This window comes from Gymnodraco acuticeps, unplaced genomic scaffold, assembly GCF_902827175.1.
Source record: "Gymnodraco acuticeps unplaced genomic scaffold, fGymAcu1.1, whole genome shotgun sequence".
NCBI lineage: Eukaryota > Metazoa > Chordata > Actinopteri > Perciformes > Bathydraconidae > Gymnodraco > Gymnodraco acuticeps.
The window spans coordinates 2,333,020-2,352,618 of record NW_022992081.1 but is presented as its reverse complement, the minus strand read 5'-3'; the positions used below and the strand labels follow the sequence as shown (position 1 = coordinate 2,352,618).

General features: G+C 41.6%; 1 protein-coding gene across 1 annotated transcript in view; it reads right to left on the bottom strand.

The window, feature by feature from the left end:
* LOC117537316 (neuronal acetylcholine receptor subunit beta-2-like) overlaps nucleotides 1–19,599 on the bottom strand; it is a 35,731-nt gene that overhangs the window by 1,611 nt on the left and 14,521 nt on the right. Inside the window, 6 exon segments of the mRNA XM_034202500.1 lie at nucleotides 3,032–3,261; nucleotides 3,263–3,313; nucleotides 3,316–3,533; nucleotides 9,670–10,196; nucleotides 11,904–12,013; nucleotides 12,118–12,162. Of these exon segments, the coding sequence (XP_034058391.1) occupies nucleotides 3,032–3,261; nucleotides 3,263–3,313; nucleotides 3,316–3,533; nucleotides 9,670–10,196; nucleotides 11,904–12,013; nucleotides 12,118–12,162 (1,181 nt within the window).

Sequence of the window (19,599 nt, the reverse complement as noted above, 5' to 3'; positions counted from 1 at the left end):
CAAAAGCAATAGTTTTTAAAAACGAAGGAAACTGGATAGAAAATCCCCAAACAGGCGAAAACCTACCAGTTTCACCCCACTGTCTCTGCCACCTCCCTCCATGCCTCGCTCCCTCCGGTTTGTATCCCGGTTAGATGAACAGAGACTGATCATACAGCACGGGTGATTCACTACCGCTATAATGAATTTTCCCCTCCATTTTTTTGAATATGAGGACATGACCTGCGTAGTCTCTCCCAGCATACACGCGGTTTGATTGGCTAGCGCTTGTTGACCTGGCAGATTTGCATAAACGGGATTTCATTGGCTGACGCCCAGCTTCGAGCAAGCATCGAGCCGAACTTTTGACGCCGATAGACGCTCGCGATGCTTGCAACGCCTTGCCATGCTACCCACAATGCAGTTCGGCGAAGTTTGAAAATATCCTACGTCACCCCATTCAAATGAATGGGCGAAGCGTTGAACGCATTTTTTGACGCCTGTAGTGTAGACGGGCCGTTAGTGTGTGTTTTTGCTTCCGCTCACCGGTCCGTCACAGCGGGTGGAGCTGCAGGATTTCTGCTTCACACACGTTGCATACCTGATATTGATTGAAACTGATTTGCTTCGACTGTCTCAAATTGTAATGATTGTATGCATTGCTTTGAATTTTACTTAACAGGACTGTATGTGGTTTGTCTTGTGTGTCATGTTTTGCATTTTGTCTTTTTGTTTATGTATGTCTGTAAGTTGTTGCTATTGTCGGGACCCCCTTGAAAACGAGATGGTGCATCTCAAGGGGTTTATCCCAATCAATAACAATTTCTATATATATACCGCTATTTACTGTATTTTTCGGACACCTTAAAATACTGCCAGATTGGTGATAAGCCATTTTGGCGAGCTTTGTTTTGCCGCGCACAGAGAAAAGTGTCATGTATTTTACGTCATGTGCCGGCCAGTACTACACTTCCGTTAGGTTGCTGGGCCCGGGAAACACTTTTCCCATTGACTTACATTGGGAAAAAGTGGTCTGTAAATCGTTGGATAATTATTCTTAAACTAAATAAACTACCCAGTATGAACGTTTGTATAGCCCTTATTAAAAACATTCGGTCCTCAAGTTGTAAAATGTGCTAATAACGTTATTCTGAGAGTTATTTTCCTCGGCATTATGAACGCGCATCTAACCCACGGGACCGCGCTGCCCGGCACGTTCATGTTACGTGTTCAGACTGTAACAGTTTGGAGGATTTAGCAGCTTGGTATATTACACAGTTTTAGCGGCATATATATATATACACATGGTTGGTATTTAACAAAAAGGAGTGTTATAGTCTGTGTTGTAGTGTGTAATATTGGTATTTATGGTAACATTTTACACTTTTCCTTCAAGTATTATACGTTTTTGTACTTGTGGGGTACTTAACATGATTAGTCACAGTTACTATCCTTTTACTCCATCACATTTCAAAGAGAAATAGGCTATTGTTATTTTAACTCCACCACAGTAGTAATCCATCATCAGCTTTACTTTTTAGATAAGATTTAACTCACAATTGATCATAACAGGCTTCAAAATACATACATTTTTATATATTACCAAGTGGTTTCATGTACAATCCACACAAGTATCATGCTAAATGAAGCTCTGTTGCTTGGATATCACTAGATCCTGTTATCAGCATAATATCAAAGTACATAACGATTGATGTGTAACTTAGCATAATTACTAGCTAGCCGCTAGTTGCTAACTGCCGCGGCCGCCTCGTTAATATCAAATCCATCATAACAAATCCAGTACCATGCTGTCATGAACGCGCGGTGCTGTTACGTGTACGCAAATTGACGTGCTTAATGTGAACGAGCCTTTTGGGGGGTGTGGTTAAAGTTGTGCATGCTCTATGAGCGCACATACAGGTACTTCTCAGGCAGGACGGGTAATCTGTGACGTTTCGCTCTCTCAAAAATTGGCCCATTTTATCTTTGTGTGCCAATGAGCAGCTCTCATAGGAATGAATGAGGCCCCGCCTTCCACGCTGTATCCAGTTCTTATTATACATCCATGGTTACGTTCCCTGCTAGCTTGCACCATTCCATACAGCTGTCATATGATGGTTTTGCATCCAAAGGTCAGCAGAAAATGATGTCAAAGTTTAAATAATTTAAACTTTGAGCACATTGCTTGGGGAACACTTTGAGCGTTGATTGACGCCAATGGTATCGCTTCCGCCTCGTTGTTATGTTCCAATAAAAACTTAAAATCCAGAAATCAGATTAATCAAATATTTTACCCTTAATATAAAGTTAAAACGACAAAGGTCTAAGATGTGTTTCGCTAACATGCAGCTTAACTCTGGACATAAAATACATCAATGTCAGCTTATGGCAAATAATTACAATAACAACAACACATGCGCTAAGTCGATAGGACGATATTACAGGCATCTAACAAATGACTGTTAACTTGATTAAAACAAATAATAGTTGGTAACATTCCGGATAATGCAAGTACGGAAGCCTCTAGGAAACCTAATGCATATTGGGGAATAGTTTTAAACGGACTGCAGACGATAGGAAAGGAGGCAGCTTGATGAAGAATTTGCAATGAGCATTACAGCTGCAACATTTTTTTGTAATATTTATTAAATGTGGGAGTTTGGTTTAGAAGCCTGGAGCCACATTTCTGGGGTTAGGGTTAGACAGTCAGTTTGTGTTTAAGGGTTTTCTGAGGTTTTCAGAAGAGAAAAATAAATAATTGAGAGGTTGAAATAATGTCACAGAAGGGCAAAAAGCAAACACTGAATGATTTAAGACATGGTGTGCTCCTTGTCTTCTTATCTGGCACTGACAACATCTTCATTTTTTGTACAAATGTTCCTCCCTGTTGCATCTTTGTCATCACCCATCTCTATTATCTGTTCTATATGTCCTTTCTTCCCTATTTCTTTCAAATAATGAATTCTGTCTTCCTTTCCTTTCATCCTTTGATCCTATCTCTTCCTGTTCATCATCCTTCATATGTTTCTTTTAACCACAGCTTTATCTCCTCACCCTGTCATCGTCATCTTCTGTCCTCATGTGTTCGGCGATGTATCTCACTCCATCCACTGCCTCCTCCACATCTGCATCCCACTGAGAAGCCAAGGGCTTCTGGAAGTCTGAAAACCCACTACCCCCATCTGGGACGTCGTCCACCTTCCAGCAAAACTTGTTTGCCAAGTCCTCATTCACGTAGAAGAAAGATTCTGCATCTGTTCGAACCCCTCCAAGTCTGACGTTTGGAATACTGCCTCTTGCCTGTGCTGCTTTGGGAATTGGTTTTTCCCGACGGTTAGTCTGGTTGGTGGCGTACTTCTTGCGAAGTTTATCAAATTTGTTGGAAGAGCCTGGACGCCTCATGAAGAGGATGTCGGGGAGGCGGATTAAGAATAAATGTTTGACCCACTCTGGCATGTGGTGGGTTGATGGGGAGCGGTGATGCACATTGAGGTTACAGACGGTGGTCACAATAGAGAAAGTGACCAGCACCATGGTGAACATCAAGTATTTACCTTAGAGAGAGAAAGACAAGATGCCAACATGAACAAATGAATAAGGCCTATATTGTATATCATTTAGTGTCAAAAAGGTCTGTCTGTATGAGGCCACTAATTATATCATTGCAACAACAGAACATTTTCACAATGACCCATTTGCTGCTCTGAGGCTCCAATTGTAACATCAACACTGTTAATATTTACTGAGCAATTGTAAAGGCTTCTACTCGTATTTATTTGATTGCTGTGAAGTTACATTACATTGCATTTAGCTGACGCTTTTATCCAAAGCGACTTACAATAAGTGCGTTCGACCAACAAAATACAAACTTGAAGAAAACAGAATCATATAAGTACATCAGGTTTCATAGAGCAAAAACATTTCAAGTGCTACTCAATTGGCTTTAGATAAGCCAGTCCTTTATTAGTATAAGTGCTTTGTTAATAGTTCTATCGCTTCAAGTTGTCATTGTCTGTTTCACAGCTTATCAGAAAAGGAGGGACTATGCCCTTTAAGATTTCTAATGTCAGTTTTCTTTAACAGCAAATAGTATCAATAGCTATATATCAGATATACTTGAGGGGTAATAATAATGAATAAAGGTCTGTCGCTTAACTCGTCGTACTTGCAGTTTTTTCAGACTCAACTGAAATAATTGTTTGTAAGGACCTTTGCAGAAGTGTTTTCTTTATGATAATACATTAAAAAAAGTGTTAGTTTGACATTTTGTACTTTGGCAGTCTTTAGGCCTTCTAGCTCTATGCAGAGGCAACCAAAATCAGCCAAAAATATTTCTTACCTGGGATCAGTGGAGCAACATTTGACAGAAGGATATGTTTAAAATGTTTGGTTCTGGTCTTAGCAGTCTTTAACAGTGTTACTTGTGTGTGATGTGTTCATTTCAAACTGTATACAAACCTAGCTGTGATCTGGTCATATTATAGGTTTGGTTTGAGTTTTCTCCAATTTATTAAAGAGGACATATACCCTCTGTCTGAAACCTGTTGTGATTGGTTAACCGCTCCGAGATGTGTACATGTCCCGCCCCTTAGCATATAAGATAAAATATGTTGGAGTGCCAGCCAATAGAAGTGCAAGTGTGACATAGTGATGTCACTATGTCCCCGCAGTAAACAATGAAGTCCAAACGAGGTGTCACAGGCAGAGTGTGTGTGCTCTCTCCCAAATGGAGCTTTTCCCTCTTCAAGCTACCTAACTTCACTCCTTCCACCTTTGAATTCCATGCCGTTACTGTAACCCATCCTATACAATTAACCATTGTTGTTCTCTACCGTCCACCGGGCGCCTTGGGGGACTTCTTAGAGGAATTAGATAATCACCTCTCACACATCCCTGAAACTGGCCCTCCCACTGTACTTCTCGGAGACTTCAACCTCCAGACAGGGAAGATAGCTGAACTATCTCTTTTGACCACCTTTGCTTTCTCACTGTCTCCATCCCCACCAACTCATAAAGCTGGCAATGTCCTTGATCTCATATTCTCAAGGAACTGCACTACTTCTAACCTCTCTGTAAACCCGGTTCACACATCCGATCACTTTTTCATTTCATTCTCTCTACCCCTTTCCAAACATTACAAACTAATCTCTTCTCATTCTGCACCTGTCCGCCGTAACCTTTGTTCCCTCTTCCCCTCTTCCCCTCTACCTTTGCTTCATCGGTGCTCTCAGCCCTCCCTTCCTCTGACTCGTTCCAACTCCTGCCTCCAAACTCTGCTGCAGAAACTCTCCTCTTGATTCTCTCATCCTCTCTGGACTCTCTCTGTCCTCTCAAATCTTGGCAGGCTCGTCAGTTCCCTCCTGCTCGCTGGCTAAATGACGTACTACGTGCTAATAGAACCATCCTTAGGGCAGCTGAGCGGAAACGGTGGAAATCCAAACACCATGACGACCCTCCTAACCTATCAGTAGGGTTGGGTATCGTTTGAATTTCCACGATTCTGATTCCGATTCTACTTTTCGATTCTGGTTGTTAACGGTTCTCAATTCCGATTCTTTGAGGGGCAGGGTAAAAAAATTATAAATTGCTTCTTCCACCAAAAAAATTACCTTTATTCGAGAAACTTTTACACAGGTTAGTTTACAGTAATATTCACATTAATCAGTCTTTTTATATTCACTGCTATGTAACTGTAACCTGAGAACCACTGAAGCTACAACAGTGCAACAGTCCAACTTTTAAAGAACAGTTCTTGTTGAGAAAAACAAGCATATCTGCCTTCTCAGGGATACCGGGAAGAAATGTTTGAACATTTTAAAGTAAAATGCTTCAATCTGGTGCACTTTAAGCAGAATTACTAGAGACTAGATCTAGGGGGTACAACTCTAAACACCCATATGAAAAAGATCGGTTTACATTTTAATAATCAAATAAGTATGTGAACATAACCAGTAACCTACCATAGCCAATAACAAATACATGTAACTTATTGTATTTTTGTTGTTCATTCATATCTTATTTTACTATTTTATTATGCATATTTTTTTATCTCTCCAGTTTAAAACGATATGTCTGGTTTACTGTCCTATAGTATACATTGGAATGATTTCAAACTTACTTCCAATCTTACTATTCCAATCCCAAAAAACTATTTTCCATCTTCTCCACCCTCCTGGACCCCCCCAAAGCCCCTTCCCCCTCCTTCCTTCTGTCAAGCGACTTTGTTAACTTTGAAAAAAAGGTTGATGATATTCGCTCTTCTTTTTCTGACTCACCTTTACTCACCACTGGGTCACCAGACCCACCTATCACCCACACACTAACCTCCTTTTCCCCTCTCTCTCCAAGTGAGGTTCTTAACCTCATTAGCTCTGCCCGTCCTACCACCTGTCCTCTGGACCCTATCCCTTCAAACCTCCTTCAGACTATCGCTCCTGATATTCTGATAACACTTCTCTAACTTCTGGTCACTTTCCAAACAGTCTCAAGGAGGCAAGAGTAAACCCTCTCCTAAAGAAACCCACTCTCAACCCGTCCGATGTTATAAACTACAGGCCTGTCTCTCTCCTCCCGTTCCTGTCTAAAACACTTGAACGCACTGTCTTTAAACAACTCTCCTGTTATCTCCATCAGAACAACCTTCTGGATCTGTACCAGTCTGGTTTCAAGGCAGGTCACTCAACAGAAACTGCCCTCCTCGCTGTCTCTGAGGAACTGCACACGGCTAAAGCAGCCTCCCTCTCCTCTGTCATCATTGTTCTGGACCTGTCATCAGATCCTCCTTCGCACTCTCCAAGAATTTGGAGTTTCAGGCTCTGCACTTTCCCTCCTCACCTCATACCTCAAAGACCGTACCTACAGGGTAACTTGGAGAGGGTCAGAGTCCGAGCCTTGTCAATTAACTACAGGGGTCCCTCAGGGCTCTGTTCTTGGTCCCCTCCTCTTCTGCTTGTACATAAACTTGCTCGGATCTGTCATTAGCCCGCATGGTTTTTCATACCACTGCAATGCTGACGACTAGGGTTGGGTACCGAGAACCGGTTCCGGTTCGGAACCGGTTCCAACATTTCGATTCCAACGGCATCATTTAGACATGTGAATTTTGGTTCCGCTTTTCGATGCCTGAGGAAATGTTTCTCGCCGCTCTCTGTAGCCTACTGTATGACTGCGGCGGGGCGGGAAATGTAGCGTTGTACCTACACTTCCTACAGCGTAACCTGAGACCAGGGCCGGCCCATCGCACTGGTGTTATAGATGTTCGCCTAGGGCGCCAGATCTGTGGAGGCGCCGCGCTGACAGCTCTGGGAGGAAAAAAAAAAGTTTTGACCGTTGGTGCTCATCCTAATTTTCGGCCTTGATGTAACAACATTCATAATTAAGTAAATGTAACACCCTTTTCATCCCGGTTACACTTTTCATTTGCTCTGTACGATGGGCGCTGTAAGTGATGAAAATGGGGGATGTTGGCTTATCTGGCACCCGCAGCTCACAGCCAAAGTGCGAGTGAGCGAGGGAGAAAGGGAGGGCGCTGTTGTTATTAGCATTTGGTGCTAGCTGCTCTAACGGAAGAAGAAGAAGATGTTTCTACAATGATGTGGAGGGAGAGTCCTCTCCAGTCAGACTGAGGCTGATAACTACAGCTCAGTGAGGTAAAGAACTCTGAGTGTTTAGATAGTTCATTTTAGTCTAAGTTATCTGAGTGGGTCTCAAACGTTTTGATCACAATTTATGTAAACACATATTTCCAAGGCACTCCTTTATAATTATTGGGATAAAACAGGTTTGAAATAATTCCAATGTATACTATAGGACAGTAAACCAGACATATTGTTTTAAACTGGAAAGATAAAAAAATATGCATAAATAAAATAGTAAAATAAGATATGAATGAACAACAAAAATAAAATACATTACATGTATTTGTTATTGGCTGTGGTAGGTTACTGGTTATGTTCACATACTTATTTGATTATTAAAATGTAAACCGATCTTTTTCATATGGGTGTTTAGAGTTGTACCCCCTAGATCTAGTCTCTAGTAATTCTGCTTAAAGTGCACCAGATTGAAGCATTTTACTTTAAAATGTTCAAACATTTCTTCCAGGTATGCCTGAGAAGGCAGATATGCTTGTTTTTCTCAACAAGACCTGTTTTTAAATGGGGGGGGGGGGGGGGGTTTTCCTTTAAAAGTTGGACTGTTGCACTGTTGTAGCTTCAGTGGTTCTCAGGTTACAGTTACATAGCAGTGAATATAAACAGACTGATTAATGTGAATATTACTGTAAACTAACCTGTGTAAAAGTTTCTCGAATAAATGTAATTTTTTTGGTGGAAGAAGCATGTATCATTTTTTTACCCTGCCCCTCAAAGAATCGGAATTGAGAACCGTTAAGAACCGGAATCGAAAAGTAGAATCGGAATCGGAATCGGAATCAGAATCGTGGAAATTCAAACGATACCCAACCCTACTGACGACACCCAATTAATTCTGTCCTTTCCCCGAGACCCAGGTTGTTGCATGCATTTCTGCTTGTCTAGCTGACATCTCTCAGTGAATGTCTGCTCACCACCTCAACCTTGATAAGATTGAACTGCTTTTTCTTCCAGGAAAAGATTGTCCCACTCTTGACCTAACAATCAACATCGGCACCTCTGTTGTTTCCCCGACTCAGACTGCAAGGAATCTGGGTGTGACCCTAGATAACAAACTGTCCTTCACTGCAAACATCGCTGCTACAACCCGCTCTTGACACTCTTTACAACATCAGAAGGATACGTCCCCTCCTGATCCAGAAAACGACGCAAATGCTGGCCCAGGCTCTCGTCATCTCACGCCTAGACTACTGCAACTCCCTCCTGGCTGGTCTACCTGCTTGTGCCATCCGACCTCTGCTCGTCTGGTCTTCAACCTTCCAAAATGTTCCCACACCACGCCGCTCCTCCGCTCGCTTCACTGGCTTCCAGTAACTGCTAGAATCCACTTCAAGACACTGGTACTTGCGTACCAATGGATCTGGCCCTTCCTACATCCAAGGACATGGTTAAACTCTACACCCCAGCACGTGCACTCCGCTCTGCATCGGCCAAACAGCTCGCTGCACCCTCACTGCGAGGGGGACCCAAGTTCCCATCAGCAAAAACACGTCGGTTTGCTATCCTGGCTCCAAAATGGTGGAATGAGCTCCCCATTGACATCAGGACAGCAGATAGCTTACACATCTTTCGGCGCAGACTGAAAACCCATCTCTTTCGACTCCACTTCGAGCGATAGAATTACTAACAAAGAATTACTAACAAAGCACTTATATACTAATAAAGGACTGGCTTATCTAAAGCCAGTTGAGTAGCACTTTAAATGTTATGGCTCTATGAAACCTGATGTACTTATATGATTCTGTTTTCTTCAAGTTTGTATCTTCCTGGTCGAATGCACTTATTGTAAGTCGCTTTGGATAAAAGCGTCAGCTAAATGCAATGTAATGTAATGTGTGTGTGGGAGAGAGACTTTGGGAAATGTGGGATTTTAGCCTTTGCAGACCATTAACATGCACAAAACCCTATGCAACACACTACAGGGAAGGGAAACCCCCAACAAGCATAATAGGCACCCTTTACATATCCAATAATGCATCTTTAGTTCAAACCCCTAACTATATATAGTTGCACACAGACACACGCAAATATGACTTACCTATGAGTGGCACTGCAAGAGAGGTGGGTGGCACTATCTTTGATATCAGCAGCAAGAACACAGTGAGGGCCAGCAGCACTGAGATGCACAGCGTGTTCTTCTCCCTACAATCAGACGGCAGGTAGAACACCAGGATAGCCAGAGACGTGATCAGCACACACGGGATGATCAGATTAATGGTGTAAAACAGCGGCTTCCTCTTGATCACAAAATCATAGGTTATATCCAGGTAGGTGATGTCATTGGGATCCTCGTTTTTGCGCGCCGGGAGTGAGACAATGTCCCACTCCCCGCTTGGCGTGAAGTCGTCCCGGCTGGCGAAGTCGCTCGTGAGGCTCAGGTCCAGCTCCGTGTGGTCGTAGGTCCACGAGCGGAACTTGAGAGTGCAGTTCTGCTGGTCGAAGGGGAAGTTCTGCACCTCGATGGCGCAGGCCGACTTGTAGATGGCGGGCGGAAGCCAGAAGATGTCTCCTGTGTTGGAGACCACAGCGTTGCAATAGAAGGACACTTCGTACACACCGTCAACACTGTAAGAGGTTGTGGGAAGATGTAAGATTAGAGTGTGTGAAATCAGACTTTAAGTGCAGCACTTAAATATGAACTATTTCAAGTCAGCTAACTGTCAATAAAGTAACAGTGACTTTCAAAAAAATTACAGGATTTGCAATACTGGATGAGAAATATGGATGTGGTTTCTTATTAAGGCTCGAAGATGATGGTATGCTATCAATAGCGCAATGTAAAAGAAGAAAAAAAAAGGCAAATCCTGGTGAAATATTGTCTTAATGCAAGCGTCTAATTAGAGACGTTATACCACTACTGCATCTATTTTCAATGGAAAAGTGCTCAATGGGCATTATCTTTAACGCTTCAAGGGTGATGTTCTTTCTCCCGGATTACGGTAGCAGTTTCAATCACATTCATAACAATGAAAATGAAACAAAAGTACAAAAATAGTTGGCTAGGCTGAGTAAGATGGACCTTTATTAATAACCGTGGGGAAATTCAGTAGTTCGAACAGCAACAAGGTAAGGATTAAAAACAGGACAGCACAGATTCACACAGGTAAAGATCAAATCAAAGATACAAATAAAAATCATGACAAACTATGAAATAACAAATGAATGAAAATGAGCATATATACATATTGGGTCATATGACCCAATATAAGAAATGAAGTAAGAAATGAATTAAAATTAAACTATATACATATTAGATATAATTACATGAATGTGTGGAAACAGTGTGTATTTATGTCCAGTAATTGAGTCACATTGTGACCCCTTGTTGTGCAGCCTGATGGCTACAGGCACAAAGGATTGTCCGAGGCGCTTGGTGCAGTGCCGAGGAGGGATGAGTCTGTGGCACAATACAAACTTCCGCAGACTTTGAATCAAAGCTTATATGTGATAAATAAAATCACAAATACAAACCTATTTGGGGCAAAATACATTTCCCTAGAAGCGTAATTCTAATGCACATCTTCCGGCGCAAACTGAAAACTCATCTCTTTCGACTCCACTTCGAGCGTTAGAACGATTAACGAAGCACTTTTATACTAATAAAGGACTGGATTACCTAAAGCCAGTTGAGTAGCACTTGAAATGTTTAGCTCTATGAAACCTGATGTACTTATATGATTCTGTTTTCTTCAAGGTTGTGTCTTCCTGGTCGAATGTACTTATTGTAAGTCGCTTTGGACAAAAGCGTCAGCTAAATGCAATGTAATGTAATGTAATGTAATTGATAATGCTGTTCTGTTGTATGGGGACGATATTTTTCCGGAGACCAGGAAAATCTATTTTCGCTTCATTGCAATAATAATAATCAACAAACCCACACTCTCCCCCATGATTGTCTAAAAGCAGACGTTGATTAAGCAATTCATAATCCCCTTCACCTCAGCAAAAAAAATTAAAAACAGACTAGGCTTAGAAGAGAGAGAATGCTGAACATTTAATTACAAAATCCCTATAGAAAAACAGGCTTATTTTGGCTGCAGATTTTCTGCTTTTAACGGCCGATGGCAATTTTGGAAAACCTCTTAATGATATACTGTAAATCCACTAATACCATACTGTAATCCATTAATAAGAGGCCGCCACACACAAATGCACACAGGCTGAAAATGTTATATTTACTTTTCCATTCAACTGGTTTTAGAACAACATAATATAACTAGATGAACAAATAAACTGGTTTCCTCTTTCGTTGGATGACGTGCACATACTTACTTGTTGTAAAGCACTATATCCGGAAGCCAGATGTGTTTGGATGGTATTCTCAGTTTCTTGATGCCTTCGTACTTCTCTGGGTCCCATCTTAGCCTATAATCATTCCACTCCTGCAGAGATAGTGTTAATAAATTATGTCACTGACAGAGTCACCCACATACTGTATGTTGAACACTGTGTGTGTGCACTGGGCACGCTAGAAAACGTATTGTACCTGAAACAGCCACAAGTTGGTCGTCATGATCTGTTCTCTTTCATTCTAGAAAAAAACAATGATATAATTTACATAAAACTTAAACCTTACAAAATAAATGGTTGAATTATTATAGTGCTGTCTACTGGCAGTGTTTTTAGTCAACGCAGAAACATAAACCTTTTCTTCAACTGCATTACTTTCATATTGGTCTCACTATTTCTCACTATTTTATTCTAATCATTCTACTGTTTGTTTTTGCAATATTTTAATTTTTTTATTTGTTTTATGATTTTATGTCCTATATAACTATGTTGCAATGTTGGAGGAGATTTGTCTAGCCATTTCTACACTCTAGCTACTGAGCATATGACAATAAAGTCTTTGAATCTTGAATCTTGGGGACCAATAACATACACAAATGTCACAAAGGTATACTCCATACAGAACTGAAATGTATCTTATTGTGCAGGAGTTTCAAATTGCACACCCAGTGAAAACATATGTGTGGTCAAATGAGAATATAACAAATTGTACATTTGAATCTCTAAAAACAGATATCTACATCTGAATGCAGAATCTGTTGACAACAGGCTTTGTGGTCACGTATGATCGTGGAGAGCAAAAAAGGCTGAACTCATTGGCCAAAGTATAATCTTGAACACTATCAACTGAGGACTATTTAGCTTTTAATTAGCCTTTTTCTAAACTCTTTTTCTGCATTGAAAGATAAAAGGATCCGGTCATAGACATTGTCTGCCCAGCAACAACTCCAGTCTCATGACTCAAATTTCTAATTGAACTGTAAACAATGCCTGGAGCAGGGAGAGAATGTGGGGCATCTGGAGGTCAGCTAGCTTCACCAGACTGCTCAAATATAACCTGTTATCCCCAAAGTATAAAACATTGTCAAACCGACAGCTGATTAGTTCCAAGATTGTCTAAAATGTAGCCTAGTACTGACATTTATTTTGGCTGTCATGTTTCAATGTAACCCTAACCCTTCCCCCCAACCCGTTCCTAACCCTAACCATTGTGACAGTGAATTGTGATTGATGTGCTGTTTACACAAGAACGAAACGGGTTGTATCTGCAACTTTTCTCTCGCGTATAGCCCGTTCGTTCACACAAGGCCGTAACGGAACCACGGAAACGGGTCCCAAGGTGGATAGATCTGCAAACGGAAAGCTCTGGGGGGCCACACGGCTCAGTGTGTACGCCCTATACCCAGCGTTTTCTCAAAGTGTGGGGCGTGCCCCACTGGTGGAGAGATGAGTTTTTTTGTTTTTTTTTAATAAATGTTTTGGACCTCAGGCCCGGAATCGAACCTGGGTCCTCGCGGGCGTTAGTAGACTGTTACAGCCGGAGACTCGCAATGGCGGTGGACTTTCACAGCGCCGGATCCACCGGAGCCTAGCAACGGCGGGTGTTTGCGGCAGCGGGTGCGGTACTGGCACAGCGGCGCTGTGAAAGTCCACGGCCCACCTATGTCAGAGCCAGCGGCCCACCAAAGGCAGCGGCCCACCGGGAAAAGTCCCGAATCTCCCGATGGCCAATCCGAGCCTGCTCACACACACACAACTGAAACCAAAATTATTTACAGACATATGTAAAACTCTCTCATACACACATGTGAAACGCTCACACACACAACAGCGTTGCAGTCGGGAAGAAAAGCAATGTGGAGCGGCACCTCACCACTTCATAAGGAGTTTATACCGTGACACTTTTCGAAAACCCGTTTGTGTCCCCCCACTTTACAAATAGGCCTATGTTTATTATAATTTTTTAACGCAAGCCGTCATCGCCACGGAGAAGCACACACCCTCTGTGAGCGAGCGAAACAGAGAGAGAGAGAGAGAGAGAGAGAGAGAGAGAGAGAGAGAGAGAGAGAGAGAGAGAGAGAGAGATAGCACACCTTTATCTATTTAATAGCCTAGGTGTAAAAAATAAAGTAAGAAATCATTCCAATGTGTAGCCTACTATAGGACAGTAAAAAAAAAAAAAATAGTTTAAAAGGGGAGTGATTAGTAAAATATGCATACATCAAAAGAAAGAATGCTAACTAGGTAACATAAGATAATTTTTTATTGGTTGTGATCATATTCGAAAGATGTTTGGATTATTGAAAATTATACAGCTCCCTTTCATATGAGTGTTGAGAGCTGTATCCATAAATTCATTTTGTGCTCGAAGTGCACCAGATTGAGGCATTTCACTTCAACATTTTAAAAAATCTCTTCCCGGGGGTGCATGCCCCGGACCCCCCCTAGAGGAGGTGAGGTCCACCCCCAAATAAAGCAGGTTCAAATAATTAAATTGCATACATGTTTAGTAAACATTGAAAACGGGTCCCACAGACCCAAACAGCACACAAAGGTTAAAGGTAAGCATATAATAATGTTAAAATGTGCTGAATATATACACTGCAAAAAAAGAGGAGTAAAAGTAGCTCACGACTTGTTTTATTTTTTGAAAGTAGCTCTCATCCTAAAAAAGGTTGGATACCCCTGTTATAGAACGATACATTTGACTAGGGATGGGTATCGTTAAGGTTTTAACGGTACTACTACTTTTATCGATACCGCTTATCGGTCCGGTCTTTTAACGGTACTCTTATCGGTTCTTTTGGAGAAAAAAATACGGTAAACTAACTAAACAAATTGTGAACAAAACTAACATTGCTTTTTATTTTAATTAAATACATAATATTTCACATCAAAAGAAACAACAACGTTTTAACAAATCGTATTAAATAATGTGATGACAGAACTGTAAACAGAATAGCTGAAACTTTAACAAAATAAATAACTGAGTTTCCTCTAATCATTAACCCATGTTTGTATAATTGAGTTAACTCCGTGTGTTGCTGCTAGCATACATAACACCTGACGTGGAAACGTTACTCGTGGACAGAGCTACAGAGCTACTAGAAAGACAGTCGAACCCGGTGCATTTCTCCGTCTGAATGTGGTGCACTTTTGCTAAATGTTTAGACAAATTGCTCGTGTTACCGCCCTTACGCTAAACTGTTATTGCACTTTAGGTAACGAGCATTGAGACAGGTCAAGTTTAACCACACCTCGGAGCGCGTTCTCTCCGCCATCTCCTCCGTGTGTGTGTGTGTGTGTGTGTGTGTGTGTGTGTGTGTGTGTGTGTGTGTGCTGTGTGTGGTGTGTGTGTGTGTGTGTGTGTGTGTGTGTGTGTGTGTGTGTGTGTGTGTGTGTGTGTGTGTGTGTGTGTGTGTGTGTGTTGCTGCATGTAGCAGCTGTGTGTGTGTAAACTGCGTGTTTGTAAACTGCCCCGCCCCCTCGCACACAGACGGGAGAGAGATCGAAAATACTAAAAATAATCATAGACGCATTTTGCAGTCTTTTTGCATGTTAGAAACGGAGTTAACGACACTAAAACTGCAATATAATGTTTATGTAGCAATAATACATATGACATATATTTTACATGTCTCCAGTACCGATAAAAAAGACCGCTAACGTCAGAGCTTAACGGTACCACGGTCTTTAATAATTCAGCCCCGGGGCCCGTTTAATACCGGGGCTCGGTACCCATCCCTACATTTGAAAATGTTAAGCTTGGCCTACCATTTTATTGGAGCGATGAGGAACAGGTGGGGCTTGAAACGGCCCACCTGTTCAAAGTGGGGAATGACAGAAAAGTTTGAGAACCACTGCCCTATACGATCATTTCCTGATAACGATGAAACCATAGCCCCACCTCTGCTGCTCACTGCTGTAGCATGGTCATGCTACTTCTACTGACCATGCTACAGATGTTAGTGCAAAATCTACAGCTCCTCTACCACAACCATCAGCAACAAGTGGACATGGAGAATTACATGAACTACATGTTGCTAAAACCACCGCAGGGCATACACAGAAGGGCAACCATGGCAACCATGCTTGAGGGTCTTCTTCGCTGCTTTTGGTGTATTTTGTGGCGGAAGTACAGCGCCACTTACAGGCCCGGAATATGTACTACAGTGTTTCCAGCGGGTCGAGCGGTCTCGTGTGAACGGACACACTAGCCGTTTCTCAATCGCAAGTACACATGCTGCAGAGCAACTATTTCAAGTATACTACGTCATAGAGTGGCGCAGAATGCTGGGAATTTAACATGCATTTAAACAGGCCTTCGGCGCCACTCGATGACGTAGTATACTTGAAATAGTTGCTCTGCAGCAGTTTTACTCGCGATTGAGAAACGGCCGTTAATTGAGCCGAATGCGTGTGAACCATGGTGTGAACGGAAGACTTTTTTTATATCAAATTGGGTTTGTTTGCGTTTGCGTTCCCGTGTAAATGGGGTCTGAAACTCAAGCATTGCGTGATGTAAACGAAAGGTCACAGTGTAAACAACACAGGTGTAAATAATCAAATTAATGATGGCTCAATTCCATTTAGCTGCTTTGATGCGTGCTTCTCACTGTCTCTCTGACTGGGGCACTTGAATAGAGCTGAGCCACTGTCAGTCTTATGATTAACGCCTTTGCTTTTTACTATAAACATTCAAAATGTCTACTATAAGGAGAGCCTTTTGTAGATTCAAGTAGAGTACCATACACGTTTTTTTAAAACTTGTACAATGAAGTTAATTAACCTCGTAAAAAACGTGTTAAGGGTGTCGCACCCCAATGGAGATGTCAATCAAACACAGCTGCTACCCATCCACAGAGCACTAATCAGGGCACTTAAGTGAAATCACCTGTGTGGGGGCCTAATGGGCCTAATGGGGCTTTACGATGTAGCGTGCACAGTATGACTGATGGCAAAAGTACCCCTAATAGAGAGGCGTGTGGTGCAGTGGGTTGTGCCTTGGTGTTCGGATCAGGGGGTCACAGGTTCAAGCCCCACTGCAGTGAGCATGTCGTTGTGTCCCTGGGTAAGACACTTCACCCCAAATTGCTCCTGTGGGGATTGCCCACAGTATTGAGTATGTAAGTCGCTTTGGATAAAAGCGTCTAACAAGTGACATGTAATGTAATGTAATATTATCCTAAAAGGCTTAATGGTGACAGTGTAAAATATTACTTCATGTTACAAGTGTGTTATGAGCTGTGATGCACAAGAACAGCTGTAAGCTTTATATCGTAAGCATCACATTTAGGATGTCAGTTATCAAATAGCAGTTTGTTAGAATTGAAGTACATTTAAGTGCTCTACTTAAGTACAATTGTGAGACACTTGAACTCTACACTGTAAAAAATTGCTGTGAAATCCACAGTTATTTACAGTGTTTGTGCATAGTAAATTACTGTATACCATTTTAGAGTATAATACCGTGTTTCCAACCAAAAATTACAGCAACTCTGGAGTTACTGTAGAAATAGCAGTAGTAACGTCCCAACTGTATAAAATCACAGTAACCAACAATGTACTGTAGATAATCACAGTAACCAACAATGCACTGTAGATATTCACAGTAACCAACAATGTATTGTAGATATTCACAGTAACCAACAATGTACTGTAGATATTCACAGTAACCAACACTGTATTGTAGATATTCACAGTAACCAACAATGTACTGTATAAAATCACAGTAACCAACAATGTACTGTAGATAATCACAGTAACCAACAATGTACTGTAGATATTCACAGTAACCAACAATGCACCGTAAGGCAAGGCAAGTTTATTTATATAGCACCTTTCAACACAAGGCATTTCAAAGTGTGAAGATCACAGTAACCAACAATGTACTAGATAATCACAGTAACCAACAATGTACTGTAGAAGATCACAGTAACCAACAATGTACTGTAGAAGATCACAGTAACCAACAATGCACTGTAGATAATCACAGTAACCAACAATGTACTGTAGAAGATCACAGTAACCAACAATGTACTGTAGAAGATCACAGTAACCAACAATGCATTGTAGAACATCACAGTAACCAACAATGTACTGTAGAAGATCACAGTAACCAACAATGTACTGTAGAAGATCACAGTAACCAACAATGTACTGTAGAAGATCACAGTAACCAACAATGTACTGTAGAAGATCACAGTAACCAACAATGTACTGTAGAAGATCACAGTAACCAACAATGTACTGTAGAAGATCACAGGAACCAACACTGTACTGTAGAAGGTCACAGTAACCAACAATGTACTGTAGATAATCACAGTAACCAACAATTAGTGATGTTATGTATTGCGCCGAGGCTTCGGAGCGTGTGTCGAGTAATCCCCGAAGCTTTTTGTGAAGCATGTATCGAGGCTTGTATAGTTTTGGGCCAGTGACGTCATCGATGACAAACGAAGCCTCGCTGCCTGTCGATACCACGTGACTGCTTCAGGAAGCCATTCAGATCGGTTGAACCGTTGAACCGTTCTTATTATACATCCATGGTTGAACCACAACGCTCATAATACCCATGGATGTATAACAAGAACCATATTACCCCTCCTGTACCCGGGCCCGGTGACACGATGGAATCAAAAGAGCTCAGACCCTCACTAGAGGTCGGAACATGTCATAAGTATAAATAGAGACAAGCATAAATAAATGTAGGAATAAAAACATCAATAAAAACATCAATAAATACAGGAATACATATCTTGCAGTGTTTTCAGGGAGCTTTAGTGTGTGTGCTGTGGCTCAGCTGGAAAACAGTTGACTCGTGACTGCAGGGTCCCTGGTTCAACGACTGAACAATACGTCTTTTTTGTTGTTTATAAAAGCTACAGCTAAATGAGATAATGTAGTTAATGAATGTATTCTTTGATATGGTTTAGCCTTTCTCAGGCTACAACATGGTTAAGTTTATGAATATTATTAAGGAATACAAATCCCTCTTTGCAATGTGTACCAGCCTCCTTAGGCTTTTCAATCACAATCATTAAACTGGAATAAATACAATATTGTTAACATGAAAATATGATTTAATGTTCGTTGTTTAGACGTATTCTAAGGCTTTACTCATTGGGAACTCTGTATGAGACAGAGCACACTGTTGAGATGTCCAATCTGCCTGTTTTACACACTTTGACCAACAGGGGGTTTGTGTTCAAATGAAGCCCATGATGAAGCCTCATGAGATGAACCCTTTTGCGAACCAATTGGCTGGAAAGCTTCAAAGCTTCATAAGGCTTCATCTCGCCATCACTACCAACAATGTACTGTAGATAATCACAGTAACCAACAATGTACTGTAGATATTCACAGTAACACTGTACTGTAGAAGATCACAGTAACCAACGATGTACTGTAGAAGATCACAGTAACCAACTGTGACGACCCCTCCACACCACGTGGGGTGCCATCTGGTTGTGTGTGTTTTCTGTGTGATTGCAGGTCCCAGCTGCAATCTGTCTGATGAGGCGCACCTGCCGGGTGAGCCAAGCTAAAAAGGATATAGGAGGAGCAAGCCGGATACGTCGCTCTCACTCCTCTGGGCACTCTCTCCGTGCCAGCCTCGGGGATCTGTGGCTGGTTTTTTCATTACATTGTTTATAAGAGAATAAACGATTGCTATTTT